The 25,583-nt window shown below is 48.2% G+C and overlaps 2 protein-coding genes across 16 annotated transcripts in view; one reads left to right on the forward strand and one right to left on the reverse strand.

Moving 5' to 3' along the window:
- The window catches only part of Dnajc5 (DnaJ heat shock protein family (Hsp40) member C5), a 37,814-nt gene extending 27,625 nt beyond the window's left edge, over positions 1 to 10,189 (forward strand). The window contains exons 2-6 of one of the 3 annotated variants that reach the window (XR_003736238.2): positions 3,056 to 3,173; positions 4,088 to 4,301; positions 5,355 to 5,526; positions 5,611 to 5,685; positions 5,960 to 6,051. Coding sequence is in view for 1 of the 3 variants with exons in the window: in XM_028885237.2 (XP_028741070.1) it covers positions 3,067 to 3,173; positions 4,088 to 4,301; positions 5,355 to 5,526; positions 5,960 to 6,063 (597 nt within the window). In the remaining 2 variants the exon portion in view is untranslated. Of the gene's footprint in view, positions 1 to 3,055; positions 3,174 to 4,087; positions 4,302 to 5,354; positions 5,527 to 5,610; positions 5,686 to 5,959 lie in introns of all 3 variants that reach the window. The other 2 variants (XR_005091462.1, XM_028885237.2) reach the window with 2 other exon arrangements.
- A 1,366-nt stretch (positions 10,190 to 11,555) lies between these two features.
- Uckl1 (uridine-cytidine kinase 1 like 1) lies at positions 11,556 to 25,537 on the reverse strand. Of its 13 annotated transcripts, none has more exons than XM_028885227.2 (15): positions 25,372 to 25,537; positions 17,323 to 17,510; positions 17,128 to 17,234; positions 16,870 to 17,040; positions 16,719 to 16,790; positions 15,748 to 15,937; positions 15,605 to 15,666; positions 13,598 to 13,617; positions 12,873 to 12,971; positions 12,683 to 12,776; positions 12,520 to 12,603; positions 12,312 to 12,434; positions 12,094 to 12,201; positions 11,865 to 12,021; positions 11,556 to 11,785 (listed from the first exon to the last, which is right to left on the reverse strand). In XM_028885227.2, exons 1-15 carry the CDS (start codon positions 25,482 to 25,484, stop codon positions 11,706 to 11,708), a joined length of 1,668 nt encoding a protein of 555 aa, XP_028741060.1. In that variant the 5' UTR covers positions 25,485 to 25,537; the 3' UTR covers positions 11,556 to 11,705. The 13 variants fall into 13 exon arrangements, with proteins under 13 accessions (XP_028741060.1, XP_028741063.1, XP_028741064.1 ...); XM_028885230.2 differs by having other exon boundaries at positions 12,520 to 12,582; positions 25,372 to 25,536; XM_028885231.2 differs by lacking the exon at positions 13,598 to 13,617 and adding an exon at positions 14,988 to 15,004 and having other exon boundaries at positions 12,520 to 12,582; positions 25,372 to 25,536.
- Positions 25,538 to 25,583: the final 46 nt, after the last annotated feature.

Consider the following 25,583-nt stretch of genomic DNA (forward strand, 5'->3'; position numbering starts at 1 on the left):
TCCAGTGGAGATCTCTAAACAACCCTGGCTGATGCTAGGACAGAAGGTCACTCTCTGAAAACTGGAAGTAAAGCCCCATTGCCAAGGACAACTTACACACAGCACATTGAGTATAGAGAGGTGAGGCTGATGGGGCCTTCACTCTTAACGTTCTCTTCTGTGTGAGAAGGTACTTTGCAGGCTATAAAAAGAAACCTGGCCACCAACCCAACCACTAGAACCTTCACCTACAACCTGTCCTGCCTACAAAATGTCGTGAGGCCATGGTGGCATAGAACTTGGGGAATGGCCAATCAGTATTTGGTTTAACTTGAACTGGAAACTGGATAGCACAGAGACATAGACAGACTGTTAAAAAAAAAAAAAATCAATGAAGTGTTTCCTAATGATATTCTGATATACTCATAGATTGATGCCTTGTCCAGTTGTCATCAGAGAGGCTTCCTCCAGTAGCAAATGGGAGTGGGTGCAGAGACCCACAGCCAGACATTATTCTGAGGAGTCTAAATTGGAGATCTCCATTGGGTCCCTCCTCTTGGAGATTGAGGACCCCTGAGGAAGAGGGGGTGGAAAGACTTGTAGGAGTCAGAGGGGATGGAGGACACCAGGAGAACACAACCCACTAAATCAACTAAGCAGGGCTCCACTGGGCTCCCAGACTGAAACGACAAGCACAAGGCACACATGGGTCGACACCAGGTCTTGTGCGTGTATGTTATGGCTGTTAGCTTGGTATTTTTGTGAGGTTCCTAACAGAGGGAATGGGTTTATCTCTGACTCTTTTGCATGCTCTTGAGACTCTTTTCCTCCTAATGGGTTGATTTGTTCAGCCTTGATATGAGAGGGCTTTTGAGACCATCTTATATACATCCTAATCTTGAACTCTTCATCTTCTTGTCCCCGCTTGCTGATTTCAGGAATTATAGGTAGTTTCAGTCTGGTGCCTCCAAAAAGATACTTTGGATGTTACAAATAAGGGGTTATATTAAAAGATGGATAATATTGAGCTGGAGAAAAGACTCAGTAGTTGAGTTTGTACTGCTCTTGCAGAGGACCCAAGTTGAGTTCCCAGCAGCCCTGTGGGGTGGCTAACAAGCATCTGTCTGTACTCTGCACTTACCTACACATAGATGCACACATACATAATTAAAAATAAAAATATTTTAATGTATAGAGCAAGCTTCTGATTGGTTCCAAGCACAGACACTTGTGTCCCTTCAGTATTTTCTTATTCACCTTCCTGGGAGCCACCTCATATTCTGAACATCTAGTCTGCAGTCTCTGGGCCAGTCTTTCTAAGCTTTTAATGAAAGCTTCATTACAATAAGCCTGATAGTAAATCACAAATTGGTCTTTTACCTGTTCAGACTGGCTTCAGGAACCAAGGATCAAACCCAGTCTCATGCATGCAGGCAAGCTCTTTCCCACTGAATTATATCCCCAAGCTTGTTGACCAGAGTTTGATCCCTTGGTGGAAGAAGAGAATGAACTTCCAAAAGTTAGTCTCTGACCCTGTGCGTATGAACACACACATACACAAATGTTATACATACATACACACACACACACACACACACACACACACACACACACACACACTTATATATGTATCAAACCTTGGCTTTCTAAATTTTCTCTGTTTCTGTTCTACTGCTTTCTGCTTTGTCAATCAGTTTAAACCCAGACACTGCGAAAGTAAAAAGGACTTTATTTGGAATCTCAAGAATGGCAGTTCAGGAAACGTGGATATAGATGATTCTTAATCAGTATTCTGAGGATTTATTATATGGCAAAAAACGTTATTTAGTTGGGCTGTGGTGGGGCATGTCTTTAATCCCAGTACTTGGGATGTAGAGGCAGGTGGATCTCAGAGTTCCAGGACAGCCAGAACTACACAGAGAAACCATGTCTCAAACAAACAAACAAACAAAAATACGAAGAAACATTCTTCAGGGACACTTCTGAAATTGAGAACAGATACAGGGGTCATTTTGCCAGAGAAAACAAAAATGGCCAAGTAACTTCTAAATATTTAAGTTTCAAGGTCCAGTTTCCTTATCTATCACAGAGGCCTGGGTTCCAGGTTTCCCTGTGAGCATCTGTTAAGAGTTCTTCTGAAAAGCTAGTTAAATGTTTTATCATGATCAATTCTTTTTTTTTCCCCTAATTTGGCTTATTTTTGTTCGTTTTTATTTAATAACTTTTTTTCATTTATTTTACATACTGACCATAGTCTCCCCTCCCTCCTCTCCTTCCGTTCCCCCTCCCACCTACTCCCCTCCCATTCACTCCTCCTTGCTCTTTTGTTCATATTTTATTATTTCCTTCAGTTTCTTTAAGGGTTTTTTGTTTTGTTTTTTTGAGACAGGGTTTCTCTGTGTACCTTTGGAGCCTTTCTTGGAACTCGATCTGTAAACCAGGCTGGTCTTGAACTCAAAGAGATCGGCCTGGCTCTGCCTCCCTAGTGCTAGGATTAAAGATGTGCGCCACCACCACCTGGCTTCTTTAAGGTTTTGTTGTGGGTTTTTAAAGACAGGGGGATAGGGCTAGCTTTGAACTAGACCCTTTTGCCCCATCCTTCCAAATAGCTGGGGTTACAGGCATGTATTACCACATCTAACATAAATTTTTGCTTTTTTCTTTAAACTTTGTAGCTATATCCCTCTATGCGCTGTGTGTATGTGTGGGGGTAGGTGTGCTTGGGGTTTTGATTGTCGCCTAATGTGCACACTAGGCAAGTCATCTGCCGCTGAGTGGCATGCAGCCCCAACCCCTCTTTGCATTTTGCTCTAGGGATTACAACATTTAATACATACTCAGTTTTCAGAAACCTGTCCCACATGTTTATTTGTGGAATGGAAGGGGGACACATATACCACAGCACACTTAGGAGGTCAGAAGATAACTTTTAGGAGCTATTTTACTCTTTTATCATTTGAGTTTGGGAACTCAAGTTTAACTTGTCTGGTATGACAGCAGTGCCCTTATCCACTGAGCATCTTGCTGGCCTGGGTTTTGAATTTTTCTCCATATTTTCCTTTATCTTCTCTTGTAGATTAATCTAACATGGCTGACCAGAGGCAGCGCTCACTCTCTACCTCCGGGGAATCATTATATCATGTTCTTGGGCTGGACAAGAATGCAACCTCGGATGACATTAAAAAGTCCTATCGGTAAGCAGCTGTGTTCCAAATCCTCATCTGATTTCTTGTATATTTTACTAAGAACCATGACATTTCTTGGCAGACTCTTTTAACAGTTTCATTTCATCCTTACATGTATAGTTTAATCCTAAGACTTAAAAATTACACTGGCCATGCGTGGTGGTGCATGCCTTTAATCCTAGCACTTGGGAAGCAGAGGCAAAAGGGTAACTGTGTTTTGAGGCCCACCTGGTCTACATAATGAGTTCCAGGACAACCAGAGCTATTTAGAGAGGCCCTTTCTCAAACAAACAAAACCCTGTTACACTGATGTTCTCTAGTGGCAAAAAAGTAAATACACTTGGAAGATATTGCCGACTGTCCCCAGACCATGGAGTCAGGGTCTGTACCCTGGGTATAGACAGAACCTTTATAGTGCTGAATGTTGTACTTAACACAGTGATGAGGTCTTTTTTATCCTTTCATGACTGACTGGACTTGAAGAATGTAGCTTCTAAGTACAATATTATATAAGGTAACCTAGAAAGGGGGCAGGGGACTCTCCCTCAGATACTCCTGTGGTCTTCTACTTGTGTTGTACTAGAATGTCATTATTATGCACTTCTGCCATCACCTTATTAGTCAGATATGCAGTTAGCTGGCCAGGACACTGGGGGTTGGCAGTAGGATTTCCCTTTGAAAGTTAGCAGGAGTCATTGTGCTATAAGCTGTGCCCTACCCTTAGTACCTCAGGACTCCCATGTGCATGTATCCTAGTGGCGGGGAAGGTTGCCCTAAAGCAATTACAGAGACTTTTTCACTCTGGTGAGCCAGATCTCTGGAAAATTGAAAATTGAATGGGTAATCATCTCTTTCCCTGGACTCTGATGGATGAATGTGAAATGCAAGACCAAGGTAGAGCCAGGAAATGGTTTTGGTTACAGGAAGCTGGCCCTGAAATATCACCCTGACAAGAACCCTGATAACCCAGAAGCTGCAGACAAGTTTAAGGAGATTAACAACGCCCACGCCATCCTGACAGATGCCACGAAAAGAAACATTTATGACAAGTACGGCTCGTTGGGGCTCTATGTGGCCGAGCAATTTGGGGAGGAGAACGTCAACACCTACTTCGTACTCTCCAGCTGGTGGGCCAAGGTGAGGATGGGCCGCCGTCAGTGTGAGCTGCCACACTGAAGACATTGAAAATTCTAGTGCCCAGTAGGACTACAGACACTGAAAGATCTGTGCCTCCTTTCTCTTGACATGGTTTCTGGCCTGGAGCTGTTCTCTATATACTGTACAACTGGCATGCTGGCCCATTCATGGCAGGCATATTGCACAGTGTACATGGAGCAGAACCATTTTGCATTAACATGGTTTTCTCTGATGCATAGTGCCAAGTTATTAAAAAGATTGAAATAGGAAACAATTCTTTCATCATGGTGTGGGCAGGCATTTTGTTATCGGGGAGACTTAAAATCTCACTTTAGAAATGCTTGACCTACATAATTTTATTTTTTTAATTTATTTTAATTTTTGCTTTTCTCATCTGTCAGCCATATACAAAGTCAGAATGGTCTATCCCATATCCCTTAGGTATAGGAAGCCTGATTTTTGCTTTTACTGGTTAGTTCTCAATCTTTATAAGTTTTAGAGAGAAATCCATTATAGATTTATAGGTGGCAATTTAAGAGGGAGAGAGCCATGCCATTTGAGTTAGACATGGAGGTCAGCTACATTGCAGACCAGCAGACAGCTGCATTGCAGAAAGTTGGGAGTGATACTTCAGAGAAAGAGTAAGGAAGCCAGAGAAAGAGTAAGGTACCAGAGAAAGCCAGAGAAAGGTAAGGTACCAGAAAGTAAGGTACCAGAGTAAGCCAGAGAAAGAGTAAGGTACCAGAGAAAGCATACTTAGGCGCTGGCCAACATCTGAATACAAAAGAAATAGAAGAGAGCAAAATGGGAAAGTTAAACCTTTCTGAGTTCAAAAAGGCAGGCAAACTCAATAGAACCTCGAGGTAGCCTGTGCTCAATCCCATCTTTACAAATTACTTTATTCTATTTTTTCTGCCTTCACCCTTCTCCTGAAAAATACCCTTAGCATTAGCTGTACATTCTGCAACTCTTGTCCTGTCTTCTGTAGGGAGGTTCTTGTGTTATGGCTTATGGGCCCTTGAGGCTGTACAGTGCTAGTATTCTCTTTCCCAGGCCCTGTTCGTTGTCTGTGGCCTCCTCACCTGCTGCTACTGCTGCTGCTGTTTGTGCTGTTGCTTTAACTGCTGCTGTGGGAAGTGCAAGCCCAAGGCACCTGAGGGTGAAGAGACGGAATTCTACGTATCGCCTGAAGACCTGGAGGCACAGCTACAGTCTGATGAGAGGGGTAAGTACCCACCCCAGGACCTTGTGAGTGTGTGGGGTGGAGCCAGCACTGGCCCTGAACGGTGTCAACTGTCTTGTCAAACAGGAGGGCACTGACACTGTGCCGAGAGTGTTTGTGGTGGCATCTGGGACTGTTGAGGTGTGAACGTGGACACTTGAGGTAAAGCAGGTGCAGGGAGCTGTTCCTGCCCATGAACTGTGGTAGCCGTAGATCTGAGGGACCAAAGGTGGGGAGGGTGACAGGCAGGTGGGGAGGGCCGGGGGCTGGTGTGACCTGAGACCACTGAGGAAAGTGTGTTGGGTGGAGGTCAGCAAGTAGCCTCTCCCCTGAGTGTCTGTCCAGGTGGCCGAATGATGTGATGCAAGGACCATGTCAATGGGCACACAATACGGCTGCTGCCCTTGTGCGATGAGGCTACTTGCTTACTTTTCAGAGGCTACAGACACACCGATCGTCATACAGCCAGCATCCGCCACAGAAACCACCCAGCTGACGGCTGACTCCCACCCCAGCTACCACACCGACGGGTTCAACTAAATTCAGGAGAGGCTGTGATTAGAGGATGAATCAGCACCTGGCCACTGCAACCTTAGAATCATGAACTGTAGTCACTGAGATGGGGAGGCAGCCGTCAACCTGACCTGCAGTGGCTGGTCAGGGCCCCTCCCACCTCCTCTAAGCCCAACCATCTGTCAATCCTTGATACACGACGAAGTGCGTAGCATGCAGTATTTAAAGCAGTGTAGCTACGGTCTTCTTATGTTTTATCCTTTTTTTAATAGCATGTATGGGTTATGTTCAATGTCTGTGTTGTGGATGTGCTACAGCTGGGCTGAATTAACTGGATGGTAGTGCTTTCTTGGGTTTTCAGCCAAGTGGGTCCAGTGAGGTTCAGCTGTCTCCTTGTGCTTACAGGAGTAAGGTAGGCACCTGGAGCTACATCTCCTTGTTGGCCTCTGTGTCCTGTGACATGGTCTAGTCCATGGCTCTGATCTCATCCTCAAGGCTGCAGACAGGGTTCTGATTTGACCTGCGAAGGAGGGAGCTGGGCCCCATCCTCCCAGGCACCACCAGCATCAGTCGTTTGCACGATGTTCGTGTTGGGAAGCTTTCATAGGGTCTCTGCATCATCTCACTCGGCCTCGTGACAGTTTTCCTGTGTTAGATCTGCTATGGAGAGTGCAGGTATGCCCCTTCTGAAAGTGGGAGCACACTCTGTGTAATATTTCTATCTTGGGTCTCCTGGCCTTGTGGACTGAGATCTTATCATTGGAGGCATGTCCCTTGCTGGTGTATGGGAAATCATTTGTCTCTGTTCTGCACCTTTCCAGGTCAAAAGCTGGATTGACGGGGCCACAGCCTCATTCCTGGGTCATCTTCCACATTCCTTCAAGCCAACCGTTTTAATTCTTTTTTTTTTTTTTTTTTTTTTTTTTTTTTTTGGACTTTAAGAACCACAAATGGTAGCACCTGCCACTTATTAATAGTCAGAAAGTCTTTGAGTCCAGTTGTGGGTGGCATGTAGCTGCTTATAAAGAGTTTGAGTACCCAGGATCCAGAACCTCCTCCCTGTGCTTGCCAGAACTCCATCCACCCCACTTGCCTCCGCTTCCACCTGTCATCATGAATGCCTCTGGCAGAGCTGGAGTGTTGGGTTCCTGGAGTAGGTGACTGGACCCTGGTACCCCTGCCTCAGAAGGGTTGGCTTCTAGGGAAGCTATGGTGACAGTCACTCGACCTGGGATGCCAGCTGCAGGCTACAGAATTCCTTTGTGAATCTCCAGTCAGTATTCCAGTCTTGGTCAAGGGTACCGTGGTGGGTGGAATTGAAAAATGTGGTTACCAGGGATTTTGAACCACACTACCCTTTTACAGTTAGCTGGATTAGCTGCACCAGACTTCAATGAGCCTGGTTCCTCCAGAACCTTCCTGCTGGCTGCTGCTGACTACCTGCATTTCCAGTACAGATGAAGAAGGAGAAAGCTCATGTGGTGACTCAGTGGCTCAGACAAACCACCATGTGTTTCCGAAGCCCACCTTGTCCACCTGGCCCCAGTTCACCAGGGCCTTCAGGGACCAGATCAGGTTGACAGGAAGTTGCAAGAAGAGGCAGCATTGTGAGGACAAAGCTGGCAGTGATTGAGGGTACCTAACCAGATCCTGGGAGGCATTGATGCCAGGGTTCCCAGCTGACCCTACAGGAGAACTCCATGAGCCAGAAGCTGGCTTCAAGATCCTTCCATGGGTTTGTTAGTTTGTTTTGTTCTTTAAAGGATCTTAGGGATTTTCACTAGCATACTACGTTAGAAATAATTTGTAAACATTGGACCTATGGCTAGATGTAGTGGGACATGCCTATAATCCCAGCACTAGGGAGGCTGAGATAGAAGGACATTGAGTTGTAGGCCAGTCTGGGCTTTACACAGTAAGACTCTGACTCAAACAAATCTAGTAGAAGAATGAGAAATTTATTACTGGGCCAATTGTTGCGACAAAAGAAGAAGAAAGGCCACTGGGCATCTGGGGTGCTGGTCCCAGTACATTAATCTTGGTGCCCTTTTAACATAATGACGAGGAACCCGGTTCAGAGTTGTAGGTAATGAGTAGAGAGCTGCAATCTGGTAGCACATCCCTCCTGCATGTAGCTCTGTGGCCCTTTCCCTTACATCCTAGTGATCCAGGTCCTGAACTGGGACTTGTGGTGCTGTAGGGTGAGAGCACAGAAATTGAGCCTAGTGTCTTTTGGAATTTGTAAAGCTAAATAAATCATGTTGAACTTGAAACCATCAATATGTAGAACAGTTTCAAGGTGATAATAGTGATTGCCAAGGCCAGTTAACTCCCTGACCTATCCCTTTACACAGACTCCCTGCAGGGTTTTACTGTGTTGATCTAAGTTCTCCTTGATTTCATTTGCCCTGACCTAAGCATAACTGGTGAGTCTCAGGATCAGCCTGACTATTCCTGACCAAATACTATTAAATATAAAGACACACACACACACACACACACACACACACACACACTCACTCACTCCCTAAACTCCTATGCTGGTAGGCAATGTAGATGGTGTTATGGTGTTTTGCCAAGGGAGTGCTGAAGTCTGTGCATGGAAGTTCATCGAGAGCAGTGGATACCCCTTCAGGACCAGAAACTGATCACTTCTGACCTACAGAAAGTATTTGGGAGAGATCTTGGAGACCCATCTCACCAAGACTAGAGTGTAGATTTCTGTTTGTGCCCAATGATGTGGTCTTTCCTTGTCTTCCTTTTGACTGTGTTTTTAAATTACTTTAGATAATTCTGTGCAATGTTTATAACCCTCCCTAGTCTTCTGATGTTCATTATCATAGCCAGCACCCAGTGGGGACCTGTTATAAAAAGAAATCAGTGCTTACTGTGGTTAGCAGGAAACTTTCCCAAGTTGTTGGTTGCTGGATTTGTTACGGAATCATAAAGCCAGTCTTTTCTCAGATGTTCAGATGCCAGGTTTTACTAACTTTTACATCAATGCCCACTGCCCTGCTGACCCATGGCTTTTATTCCAGGTGAACCTTGTGCAAAGGAGCTGCCATTGTTGCATCTGGTAGTCTCCAGAGATGGTGACCCAATCATTCAAGCTGTCCCCGGAGGGTCTAGGTGCTGTGGTACAGAGAACTGGTGGGCCATGACCATCCTCCTGTGGCTTTCAGTGCACCTTTTATTGAGGGATAGCTGTGAACAGTGTAAAACATGACTGATCTCATTCTTTTCCCTGTGTTTTGAGCTGTGAACCCATGTGTCCCAGCACTGACCTGTTCCTTTTATTTTGGTTGAGTTATCCTCCTATGGAAATAACAAAAGCTACATCTTTACTATCCTCACAAGCATGGTATGTGTTGTCACATACTGTGAGTGTGGGCTATGGTGTGTGTTGGTGTGTGTACATATGTGTATATGTATATATCACACAGCAGGCCTGTCATGCTGCTGTTTGGTGGCAAAGCAACAAGTACAATAAAAGTCGGCTCCAAAATAGCCTGTGGTTTCTTGGAGTGTTGGGCAGGGGTAGGATCGCTTGGCAAAACACAAAAGGAAACCCTAAGCTTATTGTATACATATAGGTACATGTACCTGAATGCACTGCATAGGCCCTGGCCAGCATTTGGCTTCAGGTATGTATGTTGGGCACAAGGGTGACTATACCAAATATATCCCTGGGGTCCATGCCAAGCTCATCTGACCGTCAAATATATGAGGTATAAGACATGACTAGAAGCTATCCTCTCTTGAAACACTAAAATTTATGAGCACCTGTTAAAATCAGTAACCATAGAAAGGGTAGCCCAGGCAGCGGTTTTCTGTGGCCAAGAAAGGGCCCCAGTCAAGTGCCCCATAGGCTGTGCTGCTGGTAGATAGTTTTCTAGGGAAGTGTCTCATGCTAAGTTGGGGGACATTTTTTTTACTTAAAGACAATTTTTAAGAGCTGAATGCAAGTGCATGGAAAGCCTGTACTAGTTTTACCCACTACTGAAATCTGTATACAGCAGAGTACAAGCTGCTGTCAGCCCAGGCTAAATGACTTTGGTGTACTTTCCAAGGGCCAAACTGAAAGCTGTGGTGGTTCCGCATGGTGACCTGTCTAAATGTTGACCTAAAATAAAGATAGCTGTTGTAAAACAAATGTTTTCATTGCAGACCATGTGTGTCTTATTAGTGATTCCTGCCTAATTCTGCTTGTGAATTTGGCACTGAAATGGCACCTGATGTTGGCCCCTGCTGGGTCCCCTGTGGAATGAGGCCTCATTTCCTCTTTCCTGGTCTACCTGTGAACACCCCTCCCCTCAGTTCTGACACTTCATTTCTAAATGCCTTGTCCAGAATGAATAACCTGTTAGTCCTTCAACCCTGCTAAGGCAGCTGGGTTTTGTACATATATGTGTATTGGTTTGATTTGTTCTTGGGAACCAGTCATTCTGGTTGGACTTGGGTAGAACCCTTCTAGGAATGACCTGGTCCCTACCCAGCTTCTCATAGCTTTTCCATGACAAGCAGGAAAAAAGGCACAAGCCAAGCTTGAATAGGGTTTGAGGGAACCTATTTTAGGTTCCCGGCGTACCTGTCACAGTTGAGACCCACAGCTCATATCCAATAGCTGTCCCTGTGCATATGTCTGTCACCTCATTGGGATAGAATCAACATGACAGAAGCAAGATGCCTGGCAGTTTCCAGAGAAGCTTCTCTGACCCTCTAGAGTCTAGTAGCAGCAAGGCAGGGCTGGACATGAGACTTTGGTTCTGAAAACCTGAGGCTCTGACCATCTTGGAGCTGGGTGGTCTTCCATGGCTCAGTCCTTGTCATAGTTGCCCACACACTAACTTTTTATGGATCCTTTGGTAGTATCAATGTGGTTGGAAGAAAGTGGTCACAGGGGCTGCCTCCTCTCAGAACCCTAGGTAGGTCTGTGGGTCCAGATCAGGTGGGCACAGGGCTGTTTGGTTCATTTGGAGGCCCCACTTACTCCCTTATCTTTAGGCAATGAATGAATAAGTTTTCAATTGTAAGAAAAGAATACAGGGAAGAGAATACCTTGTCCTGCTGGATAGAGCTGGACCTTTCACCTCATTCTCAACTTCTGTTTTAGGGCTTCTATTGGCTGTGAAGAGACACCATGACCACGGCAATTTTTAAAAAGGAAAGCATTTCATTGGGGCTGGCTTACAGTTCAGAGGTTTAGTCCATTAGCATCATGGTGGGAAACATGGCAGCACACAGGCAGACATGGTGCTGGAGAAGAAGCTGAGAGTTCTACATCTTGTTCTGCCGGCAGTAGGAGGACTGTGTACTGGGTGTAGCTTGAGTACGTGAGACCTCAAAGCTCACCCTTACAGTGACACACTTCCTCCAACAAGGCCACACCTACTATTGCCACTCCCTACAGGCAAAGGATTCAAACACATGAGTCTATGGGGGCCATACCTATTCAAACCACTACATACACCTTGGAGACTGCCTCAGCTGAGCCCACCCAGAATACATTCTGCCACACCTTCATTTTCTAAAGCTTTATTTGATTTATAAAATGTATAAACTGAATGTCTGGTAACATTTTAAATTCAAGTAAGTTAATGTGTTGTCTCTGCAATCCCAGAGCAGGAGACAGGAGGCTTGATAGAAATAAGAGTAGCTCAGACTGGGAACTAGCCCACAGAGGCTGTCTCTTCCTCATCACTGCCGTCAGGAACTGCGTCTGTCCCAAAGTAGCGATCACCAAAATTCCCTGCAAAAAGAAATGGGACCCTTGTGTGACTGGGTCCTCCTAGGTCATCAGCCATACCCCTGGGCTATGACAGCCTCACCAATGCCTGGGATGATACGGAAAAGGTCATTGACACGCTTGTCCACAGCTGTGGTGATGATTCTTACACGTGGGAATGCATAGGCCACAGAGTGCACACCCATCTCTGCCATGAGCAGGGATAGCAAGAAGATCTTGTCCTCTGGCACATCATGGTCCTGTGCAGCATGGGGACAGGATAAGTTCCAACACCAAGGAAACCTACCTGCAGCCCACCCAGGTACACTTACCAGCAGTACACGTACAGCCATCATGGCTGCAGCACCTGTGGATACTGTGCAGTCCATCAGGATCACATGGTCATCACTAATATCCTTGGGAAGTCTCAGGTAGTGGAGCTATAATTGATAGTAAGGTTAGAGTAGGCCCCCACATCAGGCTTCTGAGCCCCCCACTCTCCTCATAGGCTGGGCATCACTGTGACCCCCAGCTCTCCCTGGCTGGACACCTCAGGCTCCCCTGTGAGCTGGTTGGTCTGGATGAGGATAGTGCCGATGCGCACATCCTTACACACAGCACGCAGTGCAGGCTCCATGGTTTCCCCTGCACGAAGAATGGACACTCCGGTGATCTAGCAGGAAAGGGAGGATGAGTAAGCTGCAAGCTGGATGCCTCCAACCTATAGCCTCCTACCCCAGCAGCTACTGCCATCTCACCTGCTTTCCAGCATAGCACTTTCCCACGTAGTCTTGCCCCTGTGGGGTCTGTACAGTGCAGTCCTGCATAGTGAGTTGGGGTATCTATGAGCAGTCAGAGCTGAGCCCCGCATCATAAGCCCAGGATAGCAAGACACCTACCCCTTCTCCCACAAACCCACACCTGGAAGGGTAGGAAGGACAGTGCATGTTCAATAAGCAGCCGCATTAATCTTTTGGAGTAGAAAATGAATTCATCCCGGCTGGTCTCCTTGTCCCTGATGGTGGAATAAACAGGCTTTAGAAAGGGATGGGCCAGAACCTGGGGGTGGAGTGGAGCAGAACTGGGGGTATGCCCATAGGTGGGCCCTTACCTGATGATGGTGTGCATGCCCCGTACCTGTGGTGTACTCTTGAGGACACTCAACGTCTGGGGAAGGGGATGGCACTGGTGAGCTGAGGCCAAAGCGGCCCTAGAGATACAAATTGATTGGCATATCTTATCCAAAAGTCCCTTTCTGCCCCAGAGGATATCTGAACATCACCATGGGGGCAGGAGCACGTGCAGGGTGGAAGCTGTCTGCTGACTATGGCTACCCATGAAAGATGACTTGTCACCTAAAATGCCAGGCCAAAGTGAGAATGCTCAATTCTGAACACTGAACACAGTCTCAGTGAGGAGGATGCTGAGGGGCTGAGGCATGAGGGTCCCTTCCTAGGCTCAGATAAAGTAAAGAGGTCAGACATAGGTAACAAGGGAGCGTACTGTGGAAACAGATCTCAGCCTCCAAATGGACAGCTTGGAGAATGTAAGCTGTAGGGTTAAGCTCCACTCAGACCCATGCCCCAGGTAATGTGTAGCCCCTCTCAGGAGGGAGGGCAAAGCAAGGAGGGCTCAGTGCCAAAGGCTACCCATTCAAAACCCAAGCCTGGAGAGGGAAGGGCCAAGGACTGGTGAGAGGCAGAAGGAGGGAGGGCTGGCTAGGGGGAGATACAAACAGTGATCATGGAAGGAGGGGTCACGGAAGCAAAAGTGCAGGGGCAGTGCGGGGTGTGGGGCAGCACACAGCACAGCACACTCAGAGCTTGCTCTGCTCACATATCCCAACGCAGCTTCCTCTGCTCACAGGTGAAGAGCGTGTTCAGGGAGGGAACAGGGCAGGAAACAGGTTTACGACGAGGAAAGAACAGAGAGAAGAACACTTAGTGGAGGAGAGCAGCCAAGTCCCTACAGAAGGTGCCCTGCCACTACCAGCTGGCTGAAGACGAGGCAGGGGGCTGGCAGCTGTCTTGGCACTGACACCCTTGGTGCCTGAGGGTGGAGCACCACCTACACCCAGATGTTTTCCCTCCTGTTCACCAGTAACTTCCTGGAGTTGAAGGAGACCAAGTGGGTCAGCCACCACTTCCTTGGCTGACCAGAAAATGGAAAGTGGAGCTGGAAGTGCCTGGAGATTTTTCTCAGAATTGAGGCTTTATTAAGGGCCCTGGCACAGGTCCATGGCACCCTGGTCTTGGTGAGGCCAAGCGGAGACTCATGCAAGGACAGGAAGCAGGGCTATTTAGACAGCCCTGGAGGCATTTCCAACACTGGCTCAGAACTCCTAAAGGTGTCCAGGGGGGCCATGAGGATCTCACAGTGGTTCAACTAGATCTTCCCAACTCTGAGGAAAGCCTGGAAGAAGGGCAGGTCCCTGGTGCTACCTATGGCTCTTGCCTGGGCTTTGATCAGCAATGGATGATAATGGTATAATAGCCTATCCCAGCTTCTGTTGCAACGCCAGCCTTGCTCCTTCTGCCTGTGTTGTACTGCATTTTGAAGACTAAGCTAGGACAGGGCAGGGCCTAGGTAGAGAAGGCAGAGCCAAGCCCTTACCCCCAACTCCTCAGGGAGATTCAACTGAACCTATGGCCCATGGGATGGTTCACTTTATAAGATATAGTAGCCTAGATGCAGACCCAGGGTTTATGATTGCAGGAACATGTCAGTGTGAATCGTACATGGCAGTGCTAGTCCAGGAGGACAGCTGTGTTCTCTGTGGCTGGACCCCAAGATAGGCTGTATGAGGAAAGAGCCTCTGTGAACATTTGGCCAGCACAGGTAAAACATAACCCTGGGAAAGGCCAGGCGGTGGTGCCACGTGACTTTAATCCCAGCATTCCTGAGGCAGAAGCAGGCAGATTTCTGAGTTTGAGCCTAGCCTGGTCTATAGATCAAGTTCTAGGACTACACAGAAAAACCTGTCTTGAGAGAAAAACAAAAAACAAAAACAAAACAAAACAAAAACCAAATAAACAAAAACTCCTGGGGAAATTCCTTAATTTCTCTGTACCTTAGTCTTCTTATCTGCCAGCAAGGGGAATAGCAGCAAAATTGTGCCACTCTACCCCTGTGATATGGACTGTCTGCTTGGCTAGGTGACAGCTGACCTGGAGCTCTATGTAGATGTTGGAAATGCCTCCATCTGTGCAGAGTTGTGGAGTCTTACCTGACGCTGAGTTCACGCTGTGGCAGCAATACAGGGAGACACAAGGGAATGGGTGATGCATCAGTGACCAGGGCAAGCAGCCAGGCTACCCTCAACCCCCAGTGACAGACACTCCACAGCCCATGTGGAAATAGCTCAGGGTCTGCAAACTGCAAGAGGAGGCAAGCTTCTAAGGACCTCTAAAGTGGGGACAAGCTGGGTTGGGACCTGTGGCTCTGGGCTGTAGTAGTAGTGCCTAGGCAAGACTGTAGCCAAACACCACAGCCCAGCCATAAACCGCCTAATTTGGGACCTATAGTGGGAAAATAACACTTGTAGAGTGACCCTCAGAAAGGGAAGATGGACTCAATGCTGAAATCCACAATCCTAGACTAGTGGATAGTGGATCACCCTGTTACTTTCAGGGTTGGGAGGGAGAGGAGTACACCCTTCCATGAATGGTCAAGTCCCCTTGCCTATCCTATAGGGCTGGGCCATTTAAGCAAGATTAGGGAGCAGGCTCAGAACACTTGAGTCAGTACCTGCAGGGGACAGTGAATCTGTGGGGTTGGATGAGCAGGCTGCTGCGTGGGGACAACAGACAGACAGGGACTTTGGGTGCTATCTGGCTGACTAACCTCTTCCAGCTGGCTGTGGACATGCTGCACAATCAGGTCAATGGCTACTGTATTCCCGCTCCCTGGAGGGGGAAAAAGAGGATAACTCAGAAGTTGCTGGCCCTTTTGCCCCACTGGCTGGAAGACAAGGCTGACAAGCTCACCTCTGGGCACCACAATATCTGCCAGGCGCATGGTGGGCTGGATATACTGATCAAAGGCAGGCTTGACAAACTTGTTGTACTGCTTAATGACACCCTCAATGTCCCGACCTCGCTCACTGATGTCCCGGCGTAGCCGCCGTACCAGTCGGATGTCAGAGTCAGTGTCTACAAAGATCTTCATGTCTAGGAGCTGGGTGGGGACAACAATCCAGTTTCACAGGGCTAAGGCAGCCACCAGTGGCACCATTAAACAGAAGCCAGGATCCACAGAGCCAGAGTGGCAACATGATCAGTTCATGGTCTATGGACCATGATCATTGGGGCCAGCTGCCCACAGGACACTCATTGGCCTAATCATTAGTGCACGTAGGGTGCATTCATAGAAAGTGTGTATTGGGATGGATTGTGGGTCAGGCAGGAATGGGACTTGGCAGTGTGATGTACATGATTTCACTCAGACCTCCCATGAACACCGGAGGAGTGGGGCTTTGTGAGCTCAGGGTGTGGCCTCCTCCAGTCAGCGTGTGATAGGTGATCCCTGAAGGAGCTATGTGGGGATCAGGGCTGCTATGATAAGGTAATGACATGGCAAGAGTCCTCTTGGCCTGGGCCAGGGTCACACTCTGGTATATCCTGGAGGCCTTGCAGCAAAATCCCTCAAACTCACTGACTTTAAGTCCTTGTTTGTTCCTCAACAAGGAAGAATATCAAGAGCAGGGGAAACAGCTCTCAACAGGTAGGAGAGGAAACTACTGTCCCCAGAAGCCACACTCCACTGAAGTAGTCAGTTAGCTATATGGTACAGAACAGCTGTCTAGGATACACCAGGTGGGGCTCATCTAGAAGTGCCTGATAGGGAGCAGTCTTCTCAGAGAGCACAGAGCATGGAGGCCATGGGGATGAGGCAGGGCGTTCAAAGGAACTGTGTTTAAGGGGATGCCTGTGGAGGGGCACTCCCAGCAAGCTCTCACCTCCAGCAGTGTCTTGTCAGCAAAGGCCATAATACCCTCAAAGATGATGACATTTGCACCATATAGTGTTTTCTGCAAAGGAACCAGGGAGTTTCAATGTTCAGCTCAGGCCCCTGCAGCCCCTTCCAGAGCCCTAAGACCATGGGCCTACCCAGTCCTTTTTCCGGCTATGAGTGGTGAAGTCATAGATGGGTACTTGGACGCTCCTGCCCTGCTTTAGTTTCTTGAGGGTGGAAATGATGAGATCAAAGTCGAAGGCATCAGGGTGGTCAAAGTTGAAATTGTTGCAGGCAGCCTGTTCCTGCTGCTGCTGTGTCAGAACCTAGGGGGCATGATGAAGCCCAGTGACCACAGGCCTACATTTGTAGGGGCAAAAGGGTCACTAGGAGGGAGATGAACAGGGCCTTACCTTATAGAAGGAATCCATGGACAGCAGGACCACCCAAGGCACATCTAGTGCTTCAATGATCATTCTGGCCACAGTAGTCTTCCCAGATGCACTGCCACCTCCCAAACCTGTGCGTGGAAGGTTACCTTGCAATTAGTTGCAGCTGGGCTGACCATGCAGCCTGATCCCCAAGGTGCCTTCCCACACTGCTCTTACCAATGGCAAAGGCCTCCTTGGACTGTGTGCCATGTTCATTGTACCATGGTGGCCTCCCGGCTGTGTAGATGGTACGTTTGCTTGTACGAAGCAGGGGTGGCTCTGACTTGCACTGGCTGGTGGTGCGCTTCCGGGGTGAGCGCCTGGTACCCACTGGTGGGAGAAGTCTGTCCAAGGCCCCTGCATTGCTGCTGTGAAGAGGAATGTGCTAAGCCTCAATCAACAGTGGTCAACCTCCCTGGTCATGCCCAAGTAGGACACAGTATGGGCTCAACTGGGGAGTGTGCCCAAGAAACATACCTATAGCTGGTCCATGGAGTAAATGGGGGCACAAGATCTTAGACTACTCACACAGCAAGGACAAGGGACAGCAATTAGTGGCAAGAGGACATAGGAGGGTATACACAATCTCAGAGCTATAATCCTACTCCTCTGTGGACTGTGGTGGGTAGGGCTTCATTCCCGGGGAATGAATATTCAAGGATAAGGAAGATCCCATTAAAGACTGTGCCCCTCTCCCCAACACAGCATATTCTTTGGGTACTCCAGCCACTGCTATTCTGCAGGATGGTTGTTGCCCCGGGAGGTGAGAGTGCAATGTACTGGCCACATGCCAGTGGCAAGATATATGTTCTGGGGGACTCCCTGGTCTGGCACCTTGTCAAGAAATGTAGGAAAGAGGGGGGATATAGGGGAGTGTGAGAAGGGGAGGGAGATGGAACTGGGGGATGGTATGTAAAATAAAAAAATTTAAAAAAGAAATGTAGGAAAGAAAGTAAGAAGGGAGGCTAGAAGGCCTATGAAGAACCCACTTCTCAGTATGACTCCTTCTGTGTTCCCAAGCCAGACACCTCCAGCAGCCTGTAAATGCCACCTGTCTTGGCTGATTGTGTATGTGTACACATACATGTACATGTGTGGTGGTGGTTTGAGAAGGTAACCCAAGATAGTGGAGGAGAGACTAACAGAGGGTGCAAGAGGAAAATGTAACTCAAAGAAGGTCAGAGTAGATCTGTTTAACTGTGTACACTCATGCTAGGTGGGCAATCAGAACCCTGCTGATACAGCAGTTGTTCTGCATTCCTAAAGGGGTGTCATTACTGGCCATGGCCTTCACATCTGAGAATGAGCAGTGTGGTGGTCTGAATAAAAATGGCCCCCATAGGCCCATAGGGAGTGGTACTAATAGGAGATGTAGCCTTGTTGAAGAAAGTATGTCACTGGAGGTAGGCTTTGAGGTTTCAGAAGCTCAAACCAGGCCTAATGGCTCACTGTCTCTTCCTGCTGCCTGTGGATCCAGATGTAGAACTCTCAGCTCCTTCTCCAGCACCATGTCTGCCTGCACACCACCATGCTTCCTACCATGACAATAATGGATCAAACCTCTGAACTGTAAGCAAGCCCCAATTAAATGTTTCCCTTTATAAGAGTTGCTGTGTCAGGCGGTGATGGCATACACCTTTAGTCCCAGCACTCAGGGAGGCAGAAGCAGGTGGATCTCTGTGAGTTCAAGTGAGTTCTAGGAAAGGCTCCAAAGCTACACAGAGAAACCCTGTCTCAAAAAACAAAACAATGGCTGGGCGGTGGTAACACACGCCTTTAATCCCAGCACTTGGGAGGCAGAGCCAGGCGGATCTCTGTGAGTTTGAGACCAGTCTGATCTACAAAGCGAGATCCAGGACAGGCCCAAAGCTACACAGAGAAACCCTGTCTCAAAAAAACAAAAAAAAACAAAAACAAACAAACAAAAAAAAAAAAACAATAACAACAACCAAAAAAAAAACAAAAAAAAAAAAAAAAAAAAAAAAACGAAAAAGAAAAACAAAACAAAAACAAACAACAACAAAAAAAGAGTTGCTGTGGTCATGATGTCTCTCCACAGCAATAGAAACCCTAAGACAAGCAGCTTCTAAAGAGGCTCCATGTGCTGCATCCCCTCCCTCATATTTGCCATTTGTTCTGAGGTACAGCCTGATGCAAAAGTGCTAAGAAAGGGTTAAAGAGATGGCTCAGCAGTTAAGAGCACTGACTGTTCTTCCAGAGGACCCAGGTGAATTCCCAGCACCCACGTGGCTGCTCACAACACTGTCTGTAACCCCAGTTCAAGGGGATCTGACACCCTCACACAGACACACATGCAGGTGAGACACCAATGCACATTAAATAAAAACAAACCTCAAAAAATTAATTTTAAAAGGTGCTAAGAGAATGAGACATATGCTTAACAGAGGCATTTTCTGGCCACCGTCTAAAAGGAATCTGTGTAGGTCATATGATCCCAGCCTCAGCTTTCAAACTACCCAAGAAGCTCTCAGGTCAGTGGCTTAGCCTGGCACGCTATGGCTCACCCACATGGGGTCAAATTGACCTGTCGATACTGACGATACAGGATGGTGTCTGATGAGTAGAAGGGCTGCCTATAGAAATGGCAGATGGACGTGTCAGGCTAGCTCCTTGTGGGATGCCTCCTACAGTGGCTGGTATAGTTTGTAGTACTGCAAGAGAAAGAACGCTGGATGGAATACCAGGCAAGCCTGAGGTGAATGAGGTAGACTGGCAGGTCCAGATCAGAACAAGTATCCCTAGGGCACTCTTGGGTAAAAAAAGTATACTATAATGAAAAATGGTTCAGTTTACATAAAAGCCAATAGATGAAGGACACTCACTTAGGGACTGAGGACATAGCTTAATAAACAAGAATGGGGCCTGATCCTCAGTATACCCCCAAAACATGCTCACCCAAATGCACATACACGCCAATGTCTGTAAGAAAGGTGTGTACTCAGAAACCCTGAAAGCAAATGTGCCAGTATAATAATCAGAATTTCCCTGGAGACCACAATTTGGGACAGGGACTTTTGTCACATTTGAATGATTTACAAGTACAAGCTCTCTCATCAAAATGGAAGCTGGGTTTGTCTGGTAATTTCTATTACTGCTGCCTCACAACTCTCAGTACGATGCTTCATGGGGCTGATGTGGCTCGAGGCAAGCTTCTTTCTACCTCTGGGATAGCCCAGTTTGAGAACAATGATGTTCTCAGCTGGATAATCCTTCCTAGAACCAGAAAGATTGTGGCTGCACATGAGTTGGAGGACAGGCAGTGGAAAGGATGGGTAGAAACCCAACATTTGCATCCAACCAGCAAAACACGTTGCATTCATCCTTGGGGACAAAGACAATAGGCCTGCTTGTTTCTGTACCATTCATCCTTACCAGAGCTCAGAGAACGAGCATAGGGAATAATTAGTCAGTCTGTTAAAAGTTCAGCCTTGGGGGCTGGAGAGGTGGCTCAGTGGTTAAGAGCACTTGCTGCTCTTCTATTGGACCCAGGTTCGATTCCCAGCACCCACATGGCAGCTCACAACTGTCTGTAACTCCGGTTCCAGGGGATCTGACACCCTCACACGGGCAAAACACCAATGCATATAAAAATAAATGAATTCTAAAAAAAAAAAAAAAAAAAAAAGTTCAGCCTTAACTCCACTGCACTGGAGACAAGTGCAGGAGTTAAGAGCATGAGGCTAGGCATAAACAACACAGCTAAATACTGAGAACTGAGTCTGCCAGTCAAGGATCTTAGGGACAGATAGCATGTGAGGGACACAGGTCAAGAAATGATGAGCTTACTGAAGGGGTATCACCGGCATCCCAACTCAAGCATGCCTGAATGGCTCAGTCAAAAAGAGAGGCGACAACTATAAACACAAACAATGAGATCCCCAGGTCCCCAGACAGAGGGTAACTGGTTGCTCACCTGAGTATACTAATCCATCCACAGTAAACAAATGGATCTGTGAAGCTTATCCACTGGGCTGTCCTTTCCAGCGGGCAAGAGCTGGGGGCCCCCAGCTAGAGGAAAGAGCAGAGACTCCCCAGGGTTCCAGACTGGGTCTTGCCTTGGTCCCTAGAGGCAGCATGACCACAGTACACAGTGTAGCTCTGGGAGGCCACAATAAACAAAAAACAAATTCAGGTTCTCTGTCTCCCCACCAGGCTTCCTCCACTTTCCCCAGGGAGCTGCCCTCAGCTTTTGGGAGGAAACTACTCCAGTGCAGAGCATCTGACTTGCAAGAGAGCCAACAACCTGATAAAGCCTGCCTGTAGGCTGTGCCCTGGCCACCACTGGTAAACACAAGTACACACAAAGCCATGACACACTCAGACAGAAATTGGACAAAGGAGGCAACAGGCTGGGGCTGTTTTCCTGATCCCCCTGATTCTCACAGTACCAGTTTCCCTAGGGGAATTTAAGTTCCCCATCAGCCACTCTTCTCCACCTTTGTGAAGATCCCTTACAAGGCTTGTGCTGCTGATGGGAAGAATGCACAGTTGCAAGTAGATCAGGGAGAACTTTGCCAGAAATCCACCTCATGCTGTGTCTGTACAAGGGCCCCTTGTCCTCCTCAAAGTTAATAGCTGTCTCCTAAAGCCAGAGATATGGCATTACCCCATTTTTCACAAAAGGTGCCTCTTGATGGGAAAATAGCACAAAATACTTCATCTCTTACCCACAGACAGACAAAGGGGCTTCTGGTCTCAATAACAAAAGTTCATTTGTACTAACAGAGTTAAGAGACATTACCATAACCTACCATCCCAAGCCAGCCACATCTGCAGCCCTGAGCATTGTTTGGCTCCCAGGAGCACCTGCCGGCTTGTTTGTTTTCAGAGATATTCATGGACACACATCACACACAAGTTAGGAGTGGTCTGTATCATTGGGAAGTGGGGTTCTCCTCAGCAGGGACTCTGCTGCAACTCACCTGCCTTCTTCTCCAAGAGTCCAGCACCCTGAGATCCTGATGCCAGGGTAAGCTGGGGGGCTGCTCATTGCCAAGGATGCAGGTAGGTACAGAAGGTTCAGAGGTGGGTATCCCTGGACAGTGAGATGACCCAGGTATACGTGGTCTAGGTGCTAGCAGTTAAGATTATCACTACCTCTTAGAACTACTGTTGTCCCCAAGGACAGCTTGGGATTTCTGGCCACCTGAACTGATCCTCCATGGATGGAATCACTCCTGTGGGCAGCACAGCAGAAGAGATAGGTAGGATTGGACCCCTAGGCTGGCAGCAGTAGCTTACTATATATAGGGGGTAGGGCACAGCAGCTAGATGGCCCCAGGAGCCCTACTGCACTAAGGGAACACAATGCTAGTCTCAGAGGCCAAGGCCACATGTATAAGAGGATCACCCAGTTAGGGCTCATGCACCAGATATTAATAGTACTAACTCTGGCCCGCACAATCCCCAGGCCAGTTGTTGTGAAGAATATTTCAGTGTCAGCCAGTATGCTCATTAGCCTGGACTTGCTGAGGCCCACTGTACTTTAGTACCTTTTCCCAAATCTCCTGGAAGAAATACAGTTGTGCCCCGAATGCATACACAGCAAGACAAGGAAATCTGAGGCCCCTCTAGGCCAGGTGATCTGAATGTCAGTGATGAGCTGGGTGCCACTCCTCTGGCCCCAAGGTGCCTCCTACAAAGATAAACAAATCTGAAACTCTACCCTAGCACATCCAAGAATAACTGTCCTACCCCCACCTTACAGAGGCTCCAGTAAGTCCTATGGCTACCCAGGCCTTATCAGTCAGCACGGGACACACTCACCTCCCTGCCCACAGCATAGAGAGAAAGGGAAGATTTGGTCCCAGTCTCAGCTGAAATCCCTTTACTGACTTAAGATCTAATCAGAGAGGTTCTGCTGGCCTTGGGATTCTCTTCCAGGGGTGGGTTGGCCTTACGGCAACCTCATCCTACATGGCTGGCCTCCAGCATGAAGACAGTCTGGCAGGTGATTGGGAAAAAGGAAGCTTCCAAGTGGACTTCACACACCTGAACAGGAGCTACTCTGGGAGCACCTCTGAGGCAGCTCTTCTCACTAGGTAATTTATGGCTGTGTCTACATCCCTACTAGACACCTGGAGCAGGAAGAGCCTATCTATGTTTACATGTACTTGTGTATGTGTTTATAGAGCTTGTCCCTCTGCCTCCTCACTCAGGTGGTTGGCTGGATATGCCCTAGGATTGCTCTGGGAGGCTAAAGTTGTTCTGGGCAGAGATGCAGAGTCAAGAGGTCCTAGGGAATCAGTTCACAAGTTTGGCTGGCTGATCACAACAGAGGGATCCTAACATGTTCGTTGAGTACTCCATCAGGTCTTTTGGAAGCTAACACTGTGCTGGTCTCAGAAAGGGAAGGCCTAATTCCAGGTTTGTTATGTTAACATATAAAGCTGCTCCACCTACTGATTATCACTAGACTTGGCTCTAGAATATCAGACCCTGAACCCTAAACTTCACTTTAACCTAGGATATATCAGGCTACCTGGCCAATCACTCCAGCCCCTGAAGTTTCCTCCTTTGAGGCTTCCATTTTAGGTCTCAGGGTTGTATGAGGTAGGTGGTGTTGGGAGCTGCTACTCAGTCTTTCATTTCCCCCTGCCTGTCCACTAGGTGATAGCTCTGTCAACTATAGCTCAGATGCCATCACTCACCAGGAAGTTGCTGCAGACCTTATCCTTATCAAGGAAATAAGGGTTACTGAAGACCTAAGCATGTGCCTCATTGATAAGGAACCTATATAAGATAAACATCATGGAAGAAGAGCTGCCCTATAATTTGCATTCCCCTGTGTCAGAGAAGACAGAATCAAATGTCTACAGCAGGGTCTGAAGAGAGGAAGGGTCATCACTTGGACCATCAAAGGCCTAAGAAAGATATCAAGGTCCCTCTGCCATTGCTAGATCTATAGTCAAGCTATTCCTCCTGATGCTTCTATGGAAGACCTGCAAGAGGCAGGGGATGGTTCAGAGATAGTCAGCAAGATCATGGTTCACAAGGTAGACACAGGAATGGGAGATTAAAGGCTTCCATGGCCCATTTGCCACACTGCAACTCCTTCACTCACACACCTCCACCTGTATCCCAAGCTTCTGGGTGGGCACCATTAGCTTCTCTCCACTTCTATAATCTCAGTCTAATATCCATTTTGCATATTGACATGAAAGCCACTGGTTGCACCAGTTAAGGTCAGGAGACTCCAAGGAAAAAGCCTCGAGGGCCGACAGATATTAGGCGAAACCTCACACTGGACATGAAGAGGTCTATCAGCGACTCCCTCTCCTACTGCTTGCTGCTAGTGCCTGAGTCTATCTTCTCAGGGTGTTTCCTCAGGAACCTTCGGAAGTATGTGGCCGGCCATGACCTCTTTGCTTCTGGTTAGATCAAGACCTTCTGAACTAGAAAGCATCACAAACTCAGCCTTGTTAGACCCAACCAAGTTTTTCAGGCTACCAGTTAGAATGCCTTGGAGTGTGTGAACTAGCCTGGATTTGCCTCATCCACCTCCAGCACCTGCCGTCCCAAAGTCGTCCAGGCTCGCAGTTCCCCAGGCTGTGCTCTGAGGCCCTTAGAGCTTTCAACTGGTGCAAATAGACCGGAAGAGGTGCCACAAGCAGTTCCAAGCACGGTCACCGCCCCCTGGCGGCCGTGGCCTGGAGTTGCTACGCGTGATGATCAGGCCGAGCCCTCTCCATATTCCTGAAAGGCTGGAAAGGGCCCCCAAATTCTCGGGCAGGTGGAGATCACCACCCGATCCTACCTTCACAGTTACCACTGGCCGCCAGGTGGGTAGGAGCTGGTGAGATCAAATTCGACGAACTCAGAAGGTCGAGCACGCCCACCACCCACCTGGGAGCCTAGAGCCACTAGGGACAGAAACCCAGGCCACACAGGTCCAACAGGTTTCCACTTTCTGTGCCTCCAAAAGCTAAGGGCTTGGGCCAGTTCCGCCTTCCATCTGCTGGGGCCCTCAAGGCCACCTGTCACCTCCCTCTCCCTGGCAGGGGGTTGCCGACACATGGCCCAGGAGGCCCCAAAGCTCCGGAGAACCGCTGAAACCTGTCCAGGATCTACGCGGCTGTGGAAACCGAGCTGCCCATCTGCAGAGATGCCGCGAAGCCACCCGGGCTTTAGGGAGGGACGCAAGCCGTGCGCTGACCCCTCCCAAGAGGCGAGCGCGGCCTCTGCCTTATCCAGGCCCGCGCCTACCGGTCCTCACACGCAGTCTCATTCTGCTCGGCCGAGCGGCCAGGCACGTCTGGGGCCACAGTGGATTGTAGGGGCGAAGGGGCAGCGTCCGCGGAGGCCGGCGGCGCAGCCATGGCGTCTGAACCTGGCTGAGGCCAGGGAGGCGCGCCGGGAGTCTGGCACGCTGCGGACTACGAGCCCCACAAGGCCATGCGGCAAGCCTAAGGAAGGGC

The sequence above is a fragment of the Peromyscus leucopus genome, chromosome 4, assembly GCF_004664715.2.
Source record: "Peromyscus leucopus breed LL Stock chromosome 4, UCI_PerLeu_2.1, whole genome shotgun sequence".
Lineage (NCBI taxonomy): Eukaryota > Metazoa > Chordata > Mammalia > Rodentia > Cricetidae > Peromyscus > Peromyscus leucopus.